Source organism: Odocoileus virginianus, chromosome 11 (genome assembly GCF_023699985.2).
Source record: "Odocoileus virginianus isolate 20LAN1187 ecotype Illinois chromosome 11, Ovbor_1.2, whole genome shotgun sequence".
Classification (NCBI taxonomy): domain Eukaryota; kingdom Metazoa; phylum Chordata; class Mammalia; order Artiodactyla; family Cervidae; genus Odocoileus; species Odocoileus virginianus.
This window is the reverse complement of record NC_069684.1, coordinates 50053763-50078093: the sequence shown is the minus strand read 5'-3', so window position 1 is coordinate 50078093 and position 24331 is coordinate 50053763. Positions and strand designations below refer to the sequence as shown.

At 40.6% G+C, this 24331-nt stretch overlaps 1 protein-coding gene across 3 annotated transcripts in view; it reads right to left on the bottom strand.

The window, feature by feature from the left end:
- ENAH (ENAH actin regulator) overlaps positions 1 to 24331 on the bottom strand; it is a 175782-nt gene that overhangs the window by 150856 nt on the left and 595 nt on the right. Inside the window, exon 2 of one of the 3 annotated variants that reach the window (XM_070474441.1) lies at positions 15216 to 15445. In XM_070474441.1, coding sequence (XP_070330542.1) covers positions 15216 to 15244 — 29 coding nt within the window. In that variant the 5' untranslated portion in view covers positions 15245 to 15445. Of the gene's footprint in view, positions 1 to 6416; positions 6725 to 6793; positions 6878 to 15215; positions 15446 to 24331 lie in introns of those variants that run through there. The other 2 variants (XM_070474444.1, XM_070474439.1) reach the window with 2 other exon arrangements.

Below are 24331 nucleotides of genomic sequence, written 5' to 3'. Positions count from 1 at the left end.
ATGCTAGCATTTTAAATAATTTCTGATTTAATTCTCCTTAACAAGCCTATAATGCAAAAAAGTATCTCCATTTTATAGAAAAAAATTCATATCTCAAAAATTGTGATGTACTCAAAGTAGGTTTATAACCTACTGTGAACTCAGGTTGACTTTAAAGCCTGTCCTTTTTACCCTCTTATATGCAACACTTTGGCCACCTGATGCAAAGAACTGACAGTGGAAAAGCCCCTGATGCTGGGAAAGATTGAAGGCGGGAGGAGAAGGAGACACAGAGGATGAGATGGTTGGATGACACCACCAATGCGATGGACATGAGTTTTGAGTAGGCTCCGGGAGTTGGTGATGGACAGGTGATGTCCACGGGGTCGCAAAGAGTCGGACACGACTGAGGACTGAACTGAACTGATGCAACCTCTGCACTGAGCCATATGCATAGTTTCATACCAAAAGGATTCTTTGAAAAAATAAATGTCAGCTTATCAGAGTCTTTATAAAACAAAAACTTCCCAATGTACAGAAATTTCTAGAAAATGTAGGAGGTCTCTTTCATAAATCAGTTTCATCATTTAATCAGTAAATGCTTTCTTCATGTAGAGTTACTTAAGCCAATCAATCTAAAAATCACCTAAGCATTACACAGATTCGCTTCTTCCATCAAAACAGTATCCACTGACCAAAAAAACCGGGCTATCTTCTGCTATGGGATGAATTATTTCCCAGAACAATCCATATATTGAAGCCCTATCCCCTCTTTGACTATATTCCAGAGACAGGGCATTAAGAAGGTAATTAAGGTTAAATGAGGTCATAAGGTGGGGTCCAAATCCAAAAGGATCAGTGACCTTGTAAGAAAGGGGAGAGACCTGTCTCTCTCTCTACCATATGAGGACATAACAAGAAAGTGTCCAAAAAGATGGCAGTCCTACCAGAACTGGCCATACTGGCACCCTGATCTCAAGATTTCCAGCCTCCAAAACTTTAAGAAAATAAATCTCTATGGGATTTTGTTATAGCACCTTGAGCTAACTAATAAACCTTTCTTCATGAATATCACAAACTATCCAATTATTGGTATTTTAAGCACTAATAAGGATCAAAACAGTCATTAAGCAGAGGAGAAATCAGCTAAGCCAATAGACATGTAGGCATTTTGAGCTTGTTGCTCAAAAATATTTGCAAGTCCCATTATCAAAGAAACTAAAAAACAGAATGATGGCCATTCTGTTAATTCAGAATTTAATGAGAAAGTCAAGAAAACCCAGTATCTTCCAAAAGGGCTTTGGAGTTAGACAAACCTGAGTCTGACTCTTTTTGGCCACTTCTGAGCTTTGTTCCGAGAAGGCAATGGCACCCCACTCCAGGACTCTTGCCTGGAAAATCCCATGGACGGAGGAGCCTGGTAGGCTGCGGTCCATGGGGTCACTAAGAGTCGGAGATGACTGAGCGACTTCACTTTCACTTTTCACTTTCATGCATTGGAGAAGGAAATGGCAACCCACTCCAGTGTTGTTGCCTGGAGAATCCCAGGGACAGGGGAGCCTGGTGGGCTGCCGTCTATGGGGTCGCACGACGATAGGGTCGCACAACTGAAGAGACTTAGCAGCAGCAGAGCTTTGTGTTTGAGTAAGAAACAAGCTCTCTACCTATTCTCGTGTTCAGGATGCTTGTTTTATTTGAATTAAATAACTTTATTAACATTTATTACATGCTGAGTACTATTTTACATCCTAGAATAGCCAGTATGGCTACAAAACATTATGGGTGCTCCAGAAATGGTGGTGCTTATTGTTAGTGAATAGACTCTGGAAAAGGACACCCCCAAGTCAAGCATTTATATAAGCACCCACCTTATGCCAAATATTTTGCTGGAACCCTACATATAAAAGCGCTGTCCTACTCTCAAGGAGTTTACAGCGAAGAGGGACAGAAAAATCCACATCATGATAAAACAGTGAAATAAACACAATGGCAAAAAAATATGCAAAGGACATAGTAACACAGAAGAGAGCTGGGATGTAGATAAATCAAGGACTACTTCTCAGGTCTGACAAGGAATTCTCTTCCTGATTTCTATTCCAGAAAACTCCATAAGCCTTTGTTTGAGGAAGCATTCACTGAAGTAACAGCCTCAGCTCAGATTCTCTCTCTGACTTTTACTTCCACTCAGTTTCATCCATCAATTCAGAGAAAGGAGAGAAGGGCATGGGAAGAACTGAAGTCTTTTTCCTCCCCAACAACTGCATAAAAATTGAAATCACATTTTCCCAAACCCTTCTTACACTTATGATAAAGACTGGGTGTTAGACAAAGAGAACAGATTTATGCACAAGGGTGGGGGTGGAAAGGGTGGGATGCAGGGAGAGAGTAACATGGAAACATCTATTACCATGTGTAAAGTAGACAGCCAATGGGGATTTGCCCTATAACTCTGGAAACTCAATCAGAGCTGTGTTAACAACCTAGATGGGTGGGATGGCAAGGGAGGCTCAAGAGGAAGGGGACGTTAAAAAAAAAAAAAGACTAGGAGTTTCACAAGTTTTACAGTCACCTCAGATTTAAGCTGTGTAACCAAAAAGATAAGTAACCAAAGCTGTCAGTTGAGTAAGTAATTTCTTCTATACCAGCCAAATGGGCCCGCCACTTATTTCAGTTATTCCAACTGGACTAACTGAAAACCTTGACTGCTGTAAAAACCAGTACCTTTTCTTCATTAATCCACATTCTTATTCATGATGTATTCCTTAATACCTACAAGGCAAAACAATGCCTAAATACAAAGCACTGACACTCCAAAAAATGAAAATTTGGCTCCTGCCCCTAAAATTAACCTCTGTAAGAAAGCCACACAACCAAAATCTACAAGCATAAAGCAAGATCCATGGGAATAGAGACTACTATTATTATCCTTTCACGGGCTCTCACTTGACAGTTGACACAACAATCCTTGAAATAGAATAATCTCCATATTTGTCAGTTTTCTCCATTAACAAGTCAGCATATAAAACCTGGATCTTCTGAACTTTAGCTATGCCACACTCTTAAAATGTGTATTAAATTTAAGATTACTATAAATGAAGGTAACAAAGTCACAATAATTGCTTCAAAGACTAAATATACACAAGGAAAGGAAACAAATACACAAGGAAAGGAAACAAAGATCGGTTTCCTCACCTATAAAAGAAGAAGACTGGACTAGATCACAGATGGGTAAATAAGGCGCATACCAGGAAACACTTTATTGCCATTCTATGCAACCCTCATCCCAATCAAACATCAGGGCCCTTTTTCACAAAACCCAGAAATGCAGCTATGCCCTTTATCAATATGGCAGCCACTATCAACTGGGAGTAGATAAGCAAAATACAACCTGCTTGCCATCTTTGAACTGGATGAGGTGAAGCAAACTACCCAAAAGGTTTACCTTACACAACTAAGCCCTAAAACAAGATGGGTAATGTAACTGTATAAGGTTTACAAGTACACAATACACACTCTCTTCTAGTCAATATTATCATTTGATCCTTAATACCCAGTAAATAACTATCCCTATTTTTACATATTTTTAAATATAAATCAGTGAAATAAAGTGATCAGCTCAAGGTCATCCGGCTAATAAATGACTTGGCTGAATCCTCACAACTCAACTGCACCTTTTTTCCATGAGAACATCACAGAAGAGTGAGTGGAATCCTGGACTATTTAATACAAATCTAAGAATGTCAATCCGAAATCTTCTGAGATCTTCTTAGCCACTAAGCTACATGCAACTATCTTATATCAGACAAGCTTCTCTTTCTATCAAAAAAAAAAAAAAAATTTGAGTAACTAACCAATTAAGCAAAAATGTAATAATTTAAAAGGTATATGCTATATTAATATTACACATAATCCCCTACCTCTATCACAAATCATCTTATAATTTTCAATCATTACATAAATGAAAAATAAGAATAGAACAAAAAGTTGGGTGTTCCACTAACAAAAGTATCAGTTTTTTAGGTCTCAACCCTCTCACTGTTTTGTATAAGAAATACATGTTCTCATTTTAATTCCCATCTGTTTTTTAAAAAAGTACTAACAAGTAATTCTATACACAGCTTTTTAAATGTGTAGAATGCCACTAAGATTGCTTCAGGAACAGGATCTCAGAAAGCTGGACATGACTGAGCAACTAAGCACAAGGTATTATTCCATTCCCTTCTGCAAAGGAGTTATTACATTATACCAGTGAGTGCCATTGCTGAAACTGAAGTCATCTGAGAGATCTTCTCACAAATGCCTAAACCGCAACATGTTTATCACAGCCCCTCTTCAGAATTATTATTATTTAAGTGGAAATTTCCTACCCATACACTCCTATTTCTGGATGGCCTTTAAAGCATCAGAACTCCTCATAATTAGAGAGACTCAATTTAATAGTGTAACATTTATTTATGTCCTAGCATACTGGAAAGCATCGAGACCAAATCAATATGAATATAACCTAAAAAGCCATTTCTTACGCACCAAAATATGCCAGAGCTTTTTGCAACCAGCACTTTTTACTTCCTTACCAGACAATCCTGCTTTTACAGGTATCTAAGGAAACGTGAATACATACGAGTCGCACAAACCACCTGCCAAATAATCCAATGCCTTCCAAAGTGAAAAGCTGATCCTCTTTTCTGCTTGTAAATTATTCACAATTAGCCTACAAAGAATTACTGTAGACTACTTTAACAAACTTTTCAGACCTGTGTAGCATGTTCTATATTTAAGCTACTGGGAAGCATCGGTGTGATTCCCCCCTTTCTACATTTAATAAGGAACAGAGCAGAGCAGGAAAACAGCTTAAAAGTTACAAATTACTTCTTATTAGAAAAGGAATTTTTAAGTGAAGATATAATTTACCTTTGACAGGCTGATAACTATACATGATAGTGATCAAACTTCACTAAATATTTTTTAATTTTTAAGTTTTTTCTTTTCTTTTTGGTTCACAGTCTTTGAATCTGACAACTTTACAATCATTTCATTTTAAAATAACTCACTTTCATTGTTTTACATTTTTCAATGTTGGGAAAAGTTTACCCAAAGTTTGGAAAAACTTGATATATTTTGGTCTCCAAGACCCCTATAAGCATTAAAAGTTACAGCAGAAATCAATATAATTTATTACAAGACTTAACATTAACAATGCTTTATTATAGTTCCAGAGTTTTCAAGGACATCAATAACTTGATTTAAAAAAAAAAAAAAAACTATGTTCAAAGGCATGGCTCAAGTTTTTCAAGCCATATTTTACAAAGTATGCCATAATAACCTTTTGCACTATCTATACTTGAAAATAACTTGCTTGTGAAATCACAAAGGAAAAGGGGTCACTTAGAGACACAGCATTAAAAACAAATTTCAAAGCCTTCAAATAAAGCTCCATACCTTGACTCAGAGATAAACAATTCAAATTCACAATAAGCTGAAAGCTAAAAACCAAAATGGGAAAGTAGTGTTCAATCTTGATAGAAAAAAAAAAGTTTAAAGTGGAAACTACTTAAATTGAGAAAGAATTCCAATGACATGACATTTTCTTGCCAAAACGCAGGAATGTGTAGATTATATCATTCAAATCTCATTGTATTACATTATAAGGGTCTTGGCAACGGTTAGCCATTAATCTTTTAACACAAAGGAGATTCAAATCCGAATGAACTGTAAGACTATCTCTTTCAGAAGACAGAAATGGAGTAATTTACTTTTATCCACAATTGTTTAACCTAAAAGGAAGGCCTTAAGGATGATAACGCAGAATGGATCAGCCTTCAGTCTACCAAGTCCCATTTCTCACGAAGTCTTGCACCAATCCGAAAAGAGGAGGTTATGGACACAAAACACAGGAAAGGCTGAAAAAAAATCTCCAATGAATGACACACCACATCATGGTTTATTCTCTAACACAATTGGAGAAACAAACACGAAAAATATCACACCATATGTTTCATCGTATCAATTAAAGTAACATTTTACGACGGTACATTCAATTCTTTGGGGCTGAAAAAATAATTTAGCTTCTGTTTTATTGATTAGAGAGAAAAAGGAAAAAGGCAGCTGCTGCAATGCAACACAGGCTGCTAGAGGAAGAAGAGAAAAGGGTTTTCCAAACAAATCCCTCCCCCGCCCCCGTTTACACACCCCGAATAACTTACTTATCGCAGTCTTTCACTGTGTTCCCCCCCCAATATTAACGTAATAAATTCTTTCCCTTCCCCCACCACCGTGAAATTTCACCTTTCTGAGCTCTTTCACCTACCACTACCAGAGCACTTTATTCCCCACAGAAATTTCAGGTCTTTCAAACTTTTATCTCTTTTTTTTTTAGTTAAACACGAGAGTTTTGTTATAAAAGTGAACGAAATTTTTACATAGAGACGGAAAAATACCTGTTTCCCAGCAACAAGCACGCTTCGATTCTCGAACCCCTCCCCATCTCCCAGGTTTGTCTCGCAAGGGCTGGGGGGGAGGGAGCCAGGAGCACATTAAATTTAGGAAGGGAAATCCTGGGCGCAAGAGGAGCATTTGAGGAAAAACGGGAGAACGTCGAAAAGAGGAGACCCCCCCTCCCCAATAAGAGGGGCTGGGGAGGATTACAAGAAAGAAAGAGAAATGAGAGGGACAAAGGGGGAGGGGGGAGTAGAGACCGGAGACCTGGGAGACGCGCCGGGCCGGGAGAGGGAAGGCGGGGTCCGGGAAAGAGAGAGAGGGGTCGCGGCTCCCGCGGCACAATGGCCCGCCGGCCCCCGCCCCGCGCGCCCCTCACCTCATGGTGCCGGCCGCGCCGAGGCTTCCCCAGCAGCCGGGAGACGCGGGAGGCGCCGAGCCGAGCGGGGGGGTCTCTCCTCCAGGGGCGGGGACGCAGCTCGGAGCCGGCAGACAAGTGTCCAGCTCCTCCTCCAGGCGGCCGCGGGGCTACACCATCTCCTCGCACAAAGCCGAGGCGCCGGTCCGGAGCGGGAGAGGAGCGGGCGAAAGAAAAGCTGGGGAGGGGGCGGAGAGGCCGAGGCGCCGAGTGTGGGTCCCGCGGCCGCCGCAGCCCCCCACCTCCTCCTCCTTCTCCTCCTCCTCCTCCTCCCCCGGGAGCTTCTTCGGCCGCCCTCGGAGGGGTGCCCGCCGGGGCCGCGCGCCCGGCCGCCGCTCCACAGGCTCGCGCCCCGCCGCGCCCGCCGCCGAGGCCGTGTGCAACCGGCAGCTGCGGCAGCCGCGGGAGGAGAGTCGGCTCGCCGCGAGGAGCCCGGGAGGAGGCGGGGCGCGCGGCGGAGGAGCACGCAGGCGCCGCCTTCCTCCCCTCCTTCCCCCGAGGGCGAGGGGGCGGTGCGGGGGGGGGGGGGGAGGGGAGGCAGGGGGGCCGGGCTCCCCGCGCCGCGCCGCCGGCCCGGGACCCCGCCGGCCTGCGGGCAGCCGCGAGGGGCGGGAGCGGGCTCGGCGACGGCTGGTTAGCAAAGGCTCTTTGTTGCTTTCCCACCCCGCCCCCGCCCCCGCTCCCCGGCCCCCTGGGATCAGGGCTGCCCACACCCCCGCCCCGGGTTGTCCTTGGCCGCCGCCCCCCCCCCCCCGCCCCCAGTCTACTCCCGCTCCCCTGACCCTGGGGGAGCTCCCGGGCCTCCCCCGCGCCGGAGCGCTGAGTGCCCAGACTGGGGCGCCAGGACCTCCCGGTGCGGGACCTGCCGGCACAGGCGTGGGGAGCCGGGAGGCGGCGATCGGGATGCGTGAGACTGGGCACTGGGCCGGGCCGGAGGGACTCCGGATCTGCCCCTCCGAGTGCCCTCGCGCGGGGCTTGTCCTCAGCTCGCCCTGTTGCTGTATCTCACGACCCGGACCTGCCAGTCGTTGGGCATCCCGGCCAGACCCACGGCCCGCCCCCGCCGCGCGCGGCTCCCGGCGATTCCTCCAGGCTGGGGGGAGGGGTGGCGTATACATGTAAAATATGGTCATCATTGTTCGCGTCGCTCCTTTTCTTTCCGAGGAATCCCAGTGTGCTGTACCAATGTAACGAGCTAATAGGCACACCATGTATAGGGATGACTTCATCCCCGAAAGAACGCGGCCAACTCGCGGGGAAACGCAGTCACCGGGAGACGCGCGAGGCATCGTGTGCAGCAGCAAGCAAGAGTGCAAGAAGAGAAACGCAGCTCGGGAAACCGCTTTCTGTCGTCATTAGCAAAAAGGGAATTCCGGCCGCAACAGGGGGATAAAGGGTGGGAGACTCGGTATAGGGGTGCAGGGGGACCATGGGGGGATACTAATGATGTAATGATGGTTATTAATTTTCCATCATTGGTTTGGTCTTGAAATCACGTTTAAAAGGTAAAATGTAAAATGCTGGCGAAGCAAACTCATTTCAAGTCAGTGGCGTTGGGAGAGGGGGGAGTCCATCCAGAAAGCCAGGATTTATAGTAGTGGGAGTTTTTAGGTATCCAGAAGCAAATCCAAAAATCAAATGAAAAATTAAACTGGACAAATTGCAGGCCTTTTGTAGTCCCACGGAGAAGTGTGTGTTTTTTAAGATGACTGAGAAGGAAAAGGTCTGTTGCTACTGGGTCCGTATGACTAGAGAATCTAATCCAAAATGGAGGACCTGCCATGACTCCGGAAATCTAGTAGAAAGTTTTGGTGTTTTATAAGATGGAGGTACAATTCAAATTATAGTTTTGATAATTGAGATCATGTACACTTCCAAAAGAAAAGTGAACAGGTTATAGTCATACTTGGTGAATGCCTGACTTGTCTATAGTAGAACTGTGTGGCCCAGTTTTTACTATAAAAAGCTTCCCGGTTTCAGATTCAATACCAAGTTATTTATTTTCTTTTTGGAACCTGCAGCCTCTAACCAACAGCCCTGTATACTCAGTGACCTGGAGTTATGGCACAGGACCAGGGTGGCCTCAGGTAGTAAAAAGGCACAGTGACTCGGCTTAGACATGGTGTGCTTGAACACTAATTTCCACCCACATGTCTAATTACATCTTAACTATCACAGTGTATTTTATTCAGGGATCTCCAAGCACTGCAGAGAAAACAGTCTTGCCTATCAAATGTCCTTGCTGCCACACTACAAGTAGAGACAGAAATACAGAATCCAAGAACTGGATGAGTTTGTGCAATCACCGCAATTAAAAACCAGAGCTACTAACTATGAGGCTCATTGTCCTAAGTACTCACTGTCATTTATGTAATTAAAACACATGCACCTCAGATATTCTCCAAATTAACCAGAGAACATTTGCTGTGGAGGTTTTTTTCTTGGAAAAGTAATAATAAGACATGTTGAACCATCTTGCAAAAATATTAAGAAGAGGTATTCGACCACAAAGAATTCACACCAATTTGCCTTAGTCCATTCATAGCAATACAGTAAATCCAGCAGAGCTTATGTTCAGGGAAAACTCTCACAAAGGGCCAAAAGGGGTGGAGATGTTGCTATAATGACTCAAGCTGTCTCTTGCCAGAGACAAGAGGCAAGGATAAAAATGCCTTACAGATGACTCCATAACCTACTTCTCATTTGTGCAAGTTAATCCATCCTGCGCTAAATAAGTGATATATCACATCATCTTTATCCTTCCAGCAAGTGTTCCGATGGTATGGGCACCAAATTAAGCAATCCAAGTGGAAAATGCTGTTCTTATTTTCTATGTTTATTAAAAATGTACCAGCCAAGAATTTTGGCTGGCTACAACCATTTCCATACTTTTGGATGGCAGCCCGCCAGCTCACAAGTTGATCATACCATTGCCTTTGGATTTAGATGTTGTGATGGGTGGCCTGACCTCCAAAGGTCATTCAGTGGAAGGGCAATTTGTTGGCTGTGACAAAATATTATTACTTCTTGTTCATATTTGGTTTAACAATAAAAGCGAGCAAAAGGGAAACTTGAGCTGGGACTTCACCAACTAATTCTGGTCACAAAAGAAACTTTGTGGAATGTGTTACCGTATAGAATAAAAGAATTTTAGAGATGGAAGGAATCTTAAGTCCAACCCACTCATATTTTCAAAAAAGGAGAGTGAGGCCCAGAGAGGTTAAGTAAACTGCCCCACAGTCACGCAGTCTCTTTGTGGTAGAACTGGAACTTACACCAGGATTTCTAACTATTGGTCCATTGCTCCTTCTACCACATCATACTGCCTTCCTAGGGCATAAATAAGTGAGTTAGACAGTAAAATGTAAAGCTGCTTTAAAATTAGCTGATTTTATTGGCTTGGCTGAATGGTGAAAATCGCTAGCATTTTTCTCTCACAAGGGTTGCTCAGCCTGAAGCCCAATACCTGGCCCTCAGGTAGGCACCTGGATGTTTGGAAATAAACGAATAAATGAATAAATAAATGAATGCCTGCTCTAATCAAAGATGAAGAGGAAACTCTTCATCAAAAGAAATACAATCTCTTCTTAGCACTGAGTATATGGACTTAAACTTCGGCTTACAGAGCAACACCCCAGCTTAACACCACAACGGAAGGCCTGCTCCAAGCCCTAGGTATGCACAGCGATCCCTGCGATCCCAAGTTGTTCTATGCCTCTATTAGTAGTGTGTGCCCAAGTGTAAGTTGAAACAAAACACACTTCTATTGAAGATGGGTTTGCTGCAGGAGTGTTGTCAGTCTGGCTGTGAGGGTTCTCTCAGAACAGGCCTTGTTTAAATTCGTCTGATAGCATCAGTGTAGGCTTGTCCTCCATTTATGGGCATGAGGAGGATGCATGACTAATGCTGCTCAGCAGTCAGGAAATCATTGCTAAGGATTGTAGGCACAGTCTCCTTCATCACCCAAAAAAGGGATCTCCCCTGAAAAACCAAGAGTTACATAGGGATGGGTGAGAACAAGAAGTAGTTTGGAGTGCATGTGATTGTATACGTTCACTTAGATGTAATGGGATTGGGTTTTCTTTTGTGGCAATTAATGTAATTTTTGTTTGTTTCCCCAAGGATGGGAAAAAAATAATATATAACATGATATTCCAGTAGGATTCAAGATATTTTTATTACTCATCTTTCAACTTTAGCTGTCCATATATAATCTTGGTTCAAAAATATTATCAGAAGACAAAGATACTAGAGCAAACTATTTGCCTCTCTGCCATTTGCATTTTTCTGCCATTTGTCATTTTTCTCCCTTCCAAATTAGGATTTATTCAGCTAATTTCATTTCCTCTTTCCCAGAGCCTCTTTCTTTCCTTATTGCCACAGCGTTTAAACTTGGCAGATTTCTAAAGCCTGAACAATATTAGAGTAACAATTTTTAGAGGCCATATTCTATACAATGCAAGGTGTTATTTCCACAAAATTCAGCCATGGTTCCCATTTAAAGAGTACAGTAGGCGGGCTTCATTTCTAGATAACAATCAAGTCATGATGCTTTAGTAATCGAATTGAAAAGAAGCATCGCCATAACCCTATTCTGAATTATCTCTTATAAAATCTGAATGATAGCTTGGCAAGAAAAATGAGTGGTTGCCCTGTCTCTTGCATTGAATTGATTTACTTGTCCCATTGACTTAATCAAATTTGAAAATACCAGTCAATTATCCTAGGGACACTATGATTGGGTAACAACTGACCTTGGAGTATTTCCTCAAAGGAGATCAGGGAAGAGTTAATGAAAGATTATTTTTCTGGCTAATCACAGTAGAGAAGAAAGATATTATCACTAGGTTGTATCCTGAATGAGCTGCCTAATACCATGTCTTTTGTAGCTTTCAGCCCACCTTTCAGATAAATTTCAAAGCTCATTAAAAATCCCAATTATCTTTTTCTTTGAAACTGTTGCTCAGCATGGTAACCTGGCCAAATTCCAGATTGAGAGATTATTTTCTTGGGTTTAACATCAAAATTCAATCTCTAATCAAGTTTTGCTAAAGCCAAAAGATAAGCAGCAATTATCAGAAAATAATTATTAATGTCACTAATCGTAATACTTTCATTTGGCCTCGAAACATTCTAGTACTCAATTCATTTATCATTGCTACCAACTTATGGTGAAATAGAATGGTGACACTGTATTTATTTTGTGTATGAAGAAGTTGAGTGCTTTGACCAAAGTAGCCAGTGGCTAACTATTCTAAGATTATTGTTTAGTCACTCAGTCGTGCCTGACTCTTTATGACCCCATGGTCTGTAAGTCAGCAGGCTCCTCTGTCTATGAGATTTCCTGGGCAAGAATATTACAGTGGGTTGCCATTTCCTTCTCCAGGGGATCTTCCGACCCAGGGATCAAGCCTACATCTTCTGCATTGACAGGCAGATTCTTTACTGCTGAGCCACGGAGGAAGCCCATTCTAGTGGCAAATGAATTGAATTGCAAATCAAAAATTAAGGCAATTAAGGGCCAAATTTACTTTGATTCCCCTCTCCTCTCTGTACTAATTTGCCGGCTTTAGATGAAAGCCAGCAAAGATTGGCTTTACATTTGAGGGAAGAAGTGTCCTTTGAGTCACAGGAATGTAAGAAATGAATGTAAGTGATTGTTTAGCCTATAATGATGTGTGCTAATCTACTAGGCACTCACATACACTCATTCAGTCCATCCTTACAATATTCCTTGAACCTGCACACCATTACTGTCTTCCTTGCCATACTTTTAGTTCATGAAGGTCAGGTACAGAAAGGATGAGAGATTAACCCAAAGCCATCCAGCTAGGAAAGAAAAAGCCAGAAAGGCCATTTCCACGAGCCCACACTCCAGCTCTGCACCAGGTGGCTTCTATTTCACTTTACTTCTCTGATTAAAGAAAAGAAAAAAAAAAGACTCGAGCTCCATTTAGGAAACTGAATGGACACAGTTAAAGCAAACAAAACACAAGTCACTTAAGTCCCAACTGTGCTACAGCAATAGCCCGCCTTGTAAATCATGACATGGACTACCCAAACTATGAATAAACCCCTCCCTTAGTCAGAGATCTGTATATCAAGGGCCTATGCTTGAACCCTGTATGATGCAGGGTCTCAGTACATGAGTTAACTGCATCTCCAAATTAGGGAACTTCAATTAATTTTTTTTTCAGCATAATAATGCTACTGAGAAGGGACCAGTGATAATTCACTCCTTCACCACTCCTTCCCTTAGATATCACAGCCATACAACTAGCAGAGCTTAACAGAGCTTATAGAGGTTCAGTTCAGTTCAGTTCAGTTGCTCAGTCGTGTCCGAATCTTTGTGACCCCATGAATCGCAGCACCCAGGCCTCCCTGTCCATCACCAACTCCCGGAGTTTACTCAAACTCATGCCCATCAAGTTGGTGATGCCATCCAGCCATCTCATCCTCTGTCGTCCCCTTCTCCTCCTGCCCCCAATCCCTCCCAGCATCAGGGTCTTTTCCAATGAGTCAGCTCTTCGCATGAGGTGGCCAAAGTACTGAGCTTCAGCATCAGTCCTTCCAATGAACACCCAGGACTGATCTCCTTTAGGATGGACTGGTTGGATCTCCTTGCAGTCCAAGGGACTCTCAAGAGTCTTCTCCAGCACCACAGTTCGAAAGCATCAATTTTTCGGCGCTCAGCTTTCTTCACAGTCCAACTCTCACATCCATACATGACCACGGTTAGTTTCCTTAAATCAATTCAGTGAAGCAAAAACTCATATAGGAATCCTTGGAGTATATTGGCTAACATTTTTGGTTGAAAACAGGGCAAGAAATGAAATGAAGCCAAGTCCAAGTGTGTTTTCAAAGGTGTTGAGAGAAGTGTCTACACACTCTTCATTAGTATTCTAACTAGTATCAGAGAGACTAGATAGGAAATATCATACCCCTTTGGTGACCCATGCTATCTTTAGCTATCATTGTTTGCAAAGCAATTGACCATAAACATCTTAGTCTAGATGAGACTTAACAAAAATCTTTGAAAAGGAATCATGTATTTTTTCATTTTTCTTCTTGTGAAAGACTTTTTTAGGACTTAAGTACTCCCTGCAAATTTATCACCAATATGTATGGTTACAATATTTTAGGAAAAGGCCTTGAATAGAACCCTGCCATCTGAGCTTCCTGTTCAGGCTTTCTTGTCTAACTCAGGTGGCATTTTATATCGTCAAGCATCTGATAAATAATTTTCTTTAAATAGCTCCTGTTTTATGTATTCTTTGTAATGTTGCCTTCATTAAACATCTCATTGTACTTGATTTTATTCAGTGTCTCTCAGTTGCAAATATTTCCCTTTAAAAGTTCACAGTCTGGTCTTTTCCTACTTATTTTTCATTTTATTTTCTCTCTTGTTACTAATGAGATGGTGATCTTGATTTGCTTTATTTGAGTTATTTATATCTTCAGATCTCTGTTTAATATTAAGTCGGGTTAGGCATGCCTTTCCTACTGAATGATGCCCAAATTAAGTTAAGAAACAATTCCTAAGAAAGCTGGTCTGTGATTCTTCATGTTCTTCTGGTATCCTAAACACTGGACAGTCTGTTTAATTTTGAAAGTTGATGTAACGAGCTAAGTTCATAGTTTATGTCAGGTTTGACTCAATGAATGCTTTCCAGAATAACTCTGTTCTAAAACTGGTTGTGATGAGACAAGTAGGGAAGGAAGAATTAAAACAATCTAAGTGATGAGCAAAAGTGCATAAAAGTTACTGATATGCAACTATTTGATATCTTAGTTAACTCCTACTCATTTGACATCAGTTCATAAACTATAAGGTATTTAACCCTCTCCTGATGATGGGGTTTCTAGTGAGAGGACACTCAGTGGAATATAGTAACAAGGGGCCCTGATGCTACATCTACCATATGTAATTATGTCCACTGTTACCATCAGCGTATCGAAGAACTATTTTAAAAGATAGATGACCAAAAAGGACCTACTGTATAACACATGGTACTCTCCTCAGTACTCTGTAATAACCTAAATGGGAAAATAATTTGAAAACGAATAAGTACATGTATATGTAAAACTGAATCACTTTGATGTATACCTAAAACTAATATAACATTGTTAAATTACTATAAAATGTTAAATAATATAAAATAAAAATGTTTTATAAAAATCTGTCAAGGGAAAGGAGCTTTTCTCCTTTGACCTTCTATTTGAGTATTTTTGTTAGGTTTCTGGAGGCAGCTTATAGAAATCCAATTCAAAGTAGCTACCAGACCAAAATAACTGGCCAGTCAACCCACGAAATCATGGTTATTATTTCAAGGTGGCTAAAGTTAAGAGATAGCTTGTTATACAACAAAGTTAGCTGATATACCAATTTTCTCCTTCAAGAAGTTCCCACATTCTTTGAGTGGTGGCTGCTGCACTGTGAGGGAAATGGTTGCTCTAGTTGAAGGATGTTCACTTTTGCCCAGGTTGTCTTGTCAAGAGATGCTCTGAAGACTTCTCAGAGACTATGCACCTTTAGACATCAAAAAGTCCTCACTAGTTGTTTGATTATTATATTGATACTTGGAAGTTCTTCCTCCAAAAAAAAGGCAGAACCTGCGAAATGGGAAAGAATGCACAGGATAAAAAAAAGGCAGGATACAAAATTATAAGCAAATAAGACAGAAGCCCTTGAGGTCATGAGCAAGAACCATAACTTACAAACCAGGTAATCTAGATTCTTGTTTCCCTCTGCTTATTTTTCTTTTGTTATCCACAGATCTTTAGCAAAATCTTATTTGAATGCTCCAAATTGCTCTCGGTAGGTCCACAAGGTCTTAAAAGGAAAGCATCTGCCCATAATCAAGTTCAAGTTTCTATGGAGGAAAGCACTGCTCTTAGGCCATCAGGTTGGTGGCAAAGCTTAGCATGAGGAAGAACCTCCTCCCCTCATCCACCAAACTCTTAGAAATCAGCTCCTGCTCAGTTACCCTTGGCAGAGTTCCCAGTGAGGGACCATTGTCTGTATATCATGACTAAGGAGCCAGGCAGAAGTTGGGATGAAACCCATGTTTCTCTCCAACTTGAAAAAGACACTGAAGTCATTCTTCAGAAGAATTCAAGAAGGCCATTTCTCTCCAAAGAGGGAAGAAGGAATGAAGCAGAGATTCCTGGAGGTCTCATAGCAATATTTTGGATCTTGGCCTGCAGACTTACTGGGCAGCAGTCCAGTTAAATGACTTTAGTGAAGCTAGAGTATGTAAGAGATCTGAGAAGGCTCTAAGAAGGGAACTTAGAGCTCAAGACGCTTAGGTCTGATTAGAAGTGTTAATCTGGGTCAGGAAGGGAGTCAGAGAGAGGGGAGGCCCTTTAGCAATATCTGGAGTGCAGAGTTCTGGAAGCAGTCCTGAATATATCAATACACACATGCCCTTGTTGGAGGACCCCTGAATGCTTCTTTCATTAGAGCCCCCAGCCACTCTCTGCTGCCCTAGAAAGATTGATTGCATTGTAGTCCAAGTCGGAAGACAAGAGTTCCTACGTTCCTACGTTCATCACTCTTTTTAAAAGATTATAATAGACAAAAACCAACTTGAACTGAGGGAATTGTTTCTCATGTCATAAAATCTCAGACAAGGCAGTGATGAGCAACGTGCCAAACAGTCAAGACTCTTTCTCTCTCTTGTGTCTAATTCTGAGTAATAGCTTCTCTCTCTCAGACTGGCTTCTTCACAAAGCTGTAATACAGCTGCCAGAGCAAGCTCTTGGCTCACCTCTTACTTGGCTATCAAGGAGGGACATGTTCTACCCCAACAAATTGTACGTGGGAGGAACAGAGATAAGCTCTGATTGACTTGCTTGGGTCATGTGTGCATACCTGACCAAAATACTGGCCAGGGATGAAGGACTTTGATTGGTCCAGCTTGGGTCCATGCTTCACTTGAGAGCCCTCCTAGAACCACACCTCCGGAGGGAGGAAAAGAGAGATTCCTGAAAAGAAGGGAGGGAATTTCCTCTGAAAATAGAGATAAAGCAGGTCTTAATCCTTCTGGTTTCCTTTCCAAGTTCTTCTCCTTCCCAGGCAATCATTCCTTTAAGGAGTAACATGGCAAAGAATAGAGAAAAGTCTGAATGATGGCAGAGTTGTTAAGGAACAAGTTCTATGCAATGTCTCTCTCCTTTACTTTATCTTCCTTCATATTTTACTTTTCCACAATTTCTTTTCCCCAAATGTATAATAAAAATTGTGAAAATAAGAATAAAAATGAAAATACAAAGGAATAAAGAAATGCCTAGGATCAGCATTATTAAAGATAGCTCAACTGTTTTATGGAGTTTAAGTGCATACAGAAGAGATACATTCAAAATATAGAAAAATATAAAAATGAATTTTCAAATGGGTGAAAGGTGATGCATGAATCCATAAAATAAAATTATTTCCAATCTAGTGGAGTTTACTAATACCACATTACCATCTACTTAAGTTGCTTTTTGCTAATACATGAAGCTGGGACTCTGTATTATACTGGCTGCTGAATTTTACTATACAACTGTCTCCTTCTGGTTGACTGAATGAAATGGAATGGGAAATCCTCTCTGTATTTGTTTCTGTCTGCATCTTTTTGATTATTTTAAGATGTCAATTTATAATTAAATAGAACCCATGGAAAATCCTAGGTGGTGCTGGAGGTAAAGAATCCACCTGCCAATGCAGGAAACACAAGAGGAAACAGATTCAACCCCTGGATCAGGAAGATCCCATGGAGTAGGAAATGACAACCCACTCCAGTATTCTTGCCTGGAAAATTCCATGGACAGAGTAGCCTGGCGGTCTATAGTCCATGGGGTCACAAGGAGTAGGATAAGACTGACCACATGCATATACACAATGGAAAAATTGTAAAATCAGATCAACTGCCATATTTTTAATTTTATTCACCAAGTTAAATTTATTATTTTTAAATGAAATTTATTGTAGCAAAATTTATATATAATAAAACGCGTCCACATTTACTTGAGTTTTGCCAAATTTATATACCCCATGACCATCACCACAATTAAGGTACAGAACAACTCCATCACTCCAAAAATATTCCCCTGTGACTCTTCTGAGTCAATCCTTCCCTCTGTCCCAGGCAACCATTAGTCTGCTTTGTATCATTATAGGTCAGATTTGTCTCTACAGTCTCTCATAAATATAATTATGCAGTATGTACTCTTGTGTTGACTTCTTTTACTTAATGTAATGCATTTGTGATTCCTCCATGCTGTTACAGGTATCAATAGATCATTACTTTTTATTTCTCAGTATTCATTTTAGGCTGTTTATTCACTAATACACATTAGGGTTTCCAGTGTTTAGGTTATTGTGCTGATACACATTTACAGCTGATGTGAACATTCATCTACAAGTTTCTGTGGACTCTGTGGATTTTGAATACTGAAATGAATATGTTTTTATTTTTCTGTGGTAAAGAATTAGATTTGGAAAGGCTGGATCATGTAATTCATTCAGTTCAGTTCAGTTCAGTTCAGTCATTCAGTCGTGTCCGACTCTTTGCGACCCCATGAATCGCAGCACGCCAGGCCTCCCTGTCCATCACCAACTCCCGGAGTTTACTCAAACTCATGTCTATCAAGTCGGTGATGCCATCCAGCCATCTCATCCTCTGTCGTCCCCTTCTCCTCCTGTCCCCAATCCCTCCCAGCATCAGGGTCTTTTCCAATGAGTCAACTCTTCACGTGAGGTGGCCAAAGTATTGGAGTTTCAGCTTCAGCATCAGTCCTTCCAGTGAACACCCAGGATTGAGCTCCTTTAGGATGGACTGGTTGGATCTTCTTGCAGTCCAATCATGTAATTTAGTGTATATTTAACCTTATAGAAGTCTGCCAAGCTGTTTTCTAAAATTGTACCATTTTACATTCCTACCAGCAGTATATGAGAATCCCAAATACTGAGAATTCCATACATGAGAATCCTTGCCAACACTTATTATGGTCTGCCTTTTTAAGTTAAATCATTCTAGTATACATAGTGTTATCTCACTATGGTTCTAACTTCTATTTCCCTAATGACTAGTAACCTGAGTATCTTTTTATTTGCTTATTGGATACTCATATATCTTCTTTGTTCCACCATTGCCACTCTTCCACATTTAGGCTCTTATCATCTCCTGTCTAGGATGTAAATTTCTAACTCATCTCCAGTGCAAACCAAGTTCTGATCATATCCCAACCCAATTTATAAGCCTTTCATAAACCCAATTTTCTTGGAATAAAATTCACACTCAGCATGACATTCAAAGTTTTTACCAATTTAACCACATGAGATTCTTGTGGTTAAATTTTCTGCCATTTTTTTCCCCTGCCTTTTCTCCCCACACCCTTGCACCTTAGGCTGATGGCCATTCCCTAGTCCTGCCATAGATGCTCTTTAGTTTGAGGCTCAGTTCATGTTGTACATTCTGCTTGGGTTGCCTTTTGTTCTTCTCTATGTGAACATAAGAAATGTTCATTCCTTAAGGCCCAGTTCAAAAGTCTCCTGGGAAACCTTCCTGACTGTCTCAGGTAGAATTAACCTTTATCTTTGTGCTTTGGTAGCACTTAGCCCATGTTGCCGACAAGGTCCTGAGCACAGTCCACTGTAGTGATTAATTGTGGAGTTGCCTGCCTCTTCTTGCTGGAGTTTAAATCCTTAAAAACAGTCTTGGTGTCTTACACTCTTTTTGCATTCAGAGGGCCTCACATTGACTCCTGCCTGCTAACCGTGGTTGCTTGAATAAGTGGATGAAGGACTGGGTGAATTAATGGAAAAAAAAAATCTGCATTTAGGCAAGTTGTTTATCCTCTTTGTTTCCTTGTCTTTAAATTGAGAGAGAATAATATCTTTCTGGTTCTAATGTTTTTAAAATTTTATATTTATTATTTGAAATCCAGCAAAACATTGTATTTCAACATATTTCAAACAACATGATGGATGAAGTGGTGCTAATTACAGAACTGGATTATTGTTGACTTTGATGCTTGAGGAGCAGCATCTTATTCACTATAAAGTGATATGAGGAAAATAGTGAGATTCTTCACAATTAACTTTGCTAGCAGATGTGATCAAGAAAAATTGCACAATTTTAATCTAAATCTACAATGCAGCAGCAATAGTACATTCTCATATTTTCTCATAAATGTGTGCCTTGATTTTTCTGTTCCAAAGAATAGCAAGAAGAGACAAGAAAACCTTCCTCAGTGATCAATGCAAAGAAATAGAGGAAAACAATAGAATGGGAAAGACTAGAGATCTTTTCCAGAAAATTAGAGATACCAAAGGAACATTTCATTGAAAGATGGGCTCAATAAAGGACAGAAATGGTAGGGACCTAACAGAAAAAGAAAATATTAAGAAGAGGTGGCAAGAATACACAGAAGAACTGTACAAAAAGATCTTCACAACCCAGATAATCACGATGGTATGATCACTTACCTAGAGCCAGACATCCTAGAATGTGAAGTCAAGTGGGCCTTAGGAAGCATCACTAGAAACAAAGCTAGTAGAGGTGATGGAATTCCAGTTGAGGTATTTCAAATCCTGAAAGATGATGCTGTGAAGGTGCTACACTCAATATGCCAGCAAATTTGGAAAACTCAGTAGTGGCCACAGGACTGGAAAAGGTCAGTTTTCATTCCAATCCCTAAGAAAGGCAATGCCAAAGAATGATCAAACTACTGCACAACTGGACTCATCTCACACGCTAGCAAAGTAATGCTCAAAATTCTCCAAGCCAGGCTTCAGCAATATGTGAACTGTGAATCTCCAGATGTTCAAGCTGATTTTAGAAAAGGCAGAGGAACCAGAGATCAAATTGCCAACATCCACTGGATCATCAGAAAAGCAAGAGAGTTCCAGAAAAACATCTATTTCTGCTTTACTGACTATGCCAAAGCCTTTGACTGTGTGGATCACAACAAACTGGAAAAGTCTTCAAGAGATGGGCATACCAGACCACCTGACCTGCCTCTTGAGAAACCTGTATGCAGGTCAGGAAGCAACAGTTAGAACCAGACATGGAACAACAGACTGGTTCCAAATAGGAAAAGGAGTACGTCAAGGCTGTATATTGTCACCCTGCTTATTTAACTTATACGCAGAGTACATCATGAGAAATGCTGGGCTGGAAGAAGCACAAGCTGGAATGAAGATTGCTGGGAGAAATATCAATAACCTCAGATGTGCATATGACACCACCCTTACAGCAGAAAGTGAAGAAGAACTAAAGAGCCTCTTGATGAAAGTGAAAGACAGTGAAAAAGTCGGCTTAAAGCTCAGCATTCAGAAAACTAAGATCAAGGCATCTGGTCCCGTCACTTCATGGAAAATAGATGGGGAAAAAGTGGGAACAGTGTCAGACTTTATTTTTGGGGGCTCCAAAATCACTGCAGATGGTGATTGCAGCCATGAAATTAAAAGACGCTTACTCCTTGGAAGGAAAGTTATGACCAACCTAGACAGCATATTAAAAAGCAGAGACATTATTTTGTCAACAAAGGTCCGTCTAGTCAAGGCTATGGTTTTTCCAGTAGTCATGTATGAATGTGAGAGTTGGACTATAAAGAAAGCGGAGTGTTGAAGAATTGATGCTTTTGAACTGTGGTGTTGGAGAAGACTCTTGAGAGTCTCTTGGACTGCAGGGAGATCCAATCAGTCCATCCTAAAGGAGATCAGTCCTGGGTGTTAATTGGAAGGACTGATGCTGAAGCTGAAACTCCAATACTTTGACCACTTGATGTGAAGAACTGACTCATTTGAAAAGACCCTGATGCTGGGAAAGATTGAAGCCAGGAGAAGGGGATGACAGAGGATAAGATGGTTGGAGATGGCATCACTGATTCAATGGACATGAGTTTGGGTAGACTCCAGGAGTTGGTGATAGACAGGGAGGCCTGGCGTGCTGCAGTTAATGAGGTCACAAAGAGTCGGACACGACTGAGTGACTGAACTGAACTGAACTGATGTTTCTGCATGTTTTTTTTTTTCTTCCTTTACAGCTTGAGGGACAGAATAGAAAGAGGAATGGTAATACTTAGGAAAATATAGTCTACTATTTAGCTCTATAGTCACATTAAAGCAATCTAGTAATTATTACTTAAATTGTAACTTATAGATTGATAAAAATTTTAAAATGTTGTTTACTGAAGTGTATCAAGTTAAAAATACATGATGAAGCATTTTTTTCCATATGGGAATATGACAATTATTGTTTTAAATAATACAAATTATCATTGTTTGACCTATAAATCTAGGCATTTCTCTTCCACATGATTACCCTGGAAAAAGTTAGAAATTTAAGCAGTCTGTGATAGCTTCTTAACTTTTCCCCAGTGTTATAGCATTTGTTAGCTGGCAGCAGCCAGAGCCAAATCCACAATTTGGATTTCAAATTTAGTAAGTGGTAAATCATTTGTAAGACCCAAAATACACAAAGCTACAGCAATGACAATATCCTTCCCAAGCATTTCAGAAGTATCACAAGCACAATGCCAAAACTTATTAATTGCTCTCTAAAAAGGCACACACACACATGAACCCCAAAGGTCTGACAACACCAAAGCATTGTTAGAATTATGGTTAATTGTCAATTAACTCTGAAGGAGAAGCTGCTCATGAAATTACACAATAATCTTCAGGACGCCTTCATATTTTTTAGGAATCTTTGAGTGCCACACTGAATTGGCCCATTCTGCAAGTCTCTTTCCCATATGTAACAGATCAGTGTTCTTACCATTCGAAAAAAATACCAGACCAGAAATACCTCTCGGGGTGTCTATCTTTCACCATCTATATAATGGGAGTAACAGTCTTAGGAAAGGGTCTACCCAGTGGGGCGCCTGTAAAAACAGGTTTGATTATTTTTTTAAAAACCCCAAAGTATACCTGAGAAAGTCCAAAACATGAATACTTCCCCAAAAGATAATAAGAGGTGATTATTTTTTAAGGATTCTTACTATACAGCTATTAAAAAGCATGTATCTGAAGCTGATTTAAGAATATGATGATATGGAAAAATGCTACAGACTACCAAACTGCAAGAATAGAATAAGGCCAGTTTAAAAGAATAAGAGTGGATAAGCCACAAATCCACGAACATGTATGGCAGGATCAGAGGGTAATCAACAGTTTAAGGTGCAAGTATATGAGTGTTTGGGGGGCCGGGGGAGAAAAGATAGTGAAGAAAAATGACAGGGAATATATATATATATAATATTTATATATACAAAATACATATACATAATGTATACATATATACACACATATATATATGTGTAGAAGGCAAGTGTATAGAGAAGGGAATATGAACACAAATACTAACTGAAGTTATCTCTACACAGTGGCATTATTTTCTTTTATCTCCTTTTCTATAATTTATAGATTGTTTACAATGAATATAATTTTATAATAAAAAGTTATTTTGTAAAAAAACCTTTTAAAATAATTGATTGTAAGCTTTTTTAAAATAGCTAGCTCCTCTATACTACATTTAAAGTATGACTTTTATGATCACAACTGCTGTGAGACATACCTGCCTAACTTGTTATTGCTTCATTTGGTAAACACCCCACAAATCCAGAGGTCTTGAAAGCTGGTAGCTTTTCACTACATAAGGACAACTAAGAACAATAAGTAAGCAAAAAAAGGAATCTGACAGAAGATAACAAGTGTTGGCAAGGATGTGGAGAGGTTGGAACTTTTGTGCACTGTTGGTGAGAATATAAAGTGGTGCAGCTATTATGGAAAACAGTATGGCAGCTCCTGCAAACATTAAGAATAGAATTCCTACATGATCCAGCAATTCCACTTCTGGGAATATACCCCAAAGAACTGAAAGCAAGAAGTCAAAGAGATATGTGTACACTTGTGCTCATAGCAACATTATTCACAATAGCCAAAATGAGGAAGCAATCCAAGTACCTATCAAGAGATGAGTGGATGAACAAAATATAGTACACATACACAATGGAACATTATTCAGCCTTAAAAAGGAAGGGAATTCTGACTTGTGCTTCAACATACACGAACCTTGAGGATATTATGGTAGGTAAAATAAGCCAGTCACAAAAAACCACATACTCTACGATTCCACTTACGTGAAGTATTAAGAGCAGTCAAATTCGTAGAGACAGAAAATAGAATGGTGGATTCCAGGGCCCGGAGAGGAGAGGGAATAGGGTAGTGCCTGTTTACTGGGTGTAGCGTCTCAGTTTTGCAAGATGAAAGAGTTCTGGAGACGGATGGTGGTGACAGCTGCACAACAATGTGAATGTACCTAATGCCACTAAATGATTAAGATACTAAATTTCATGTTATGTGATTTCTGGTTGGAGGACTAAGATCCCACATGCCTTGGGGGCAGCTAAGCCTGCCAAAACTAGAGTCCATGCCATGCACTGAAGGTGCCTAATGCCACAACTAAGACCCCACACAGCCAAATAAATAATAGGTATTCAAAAATA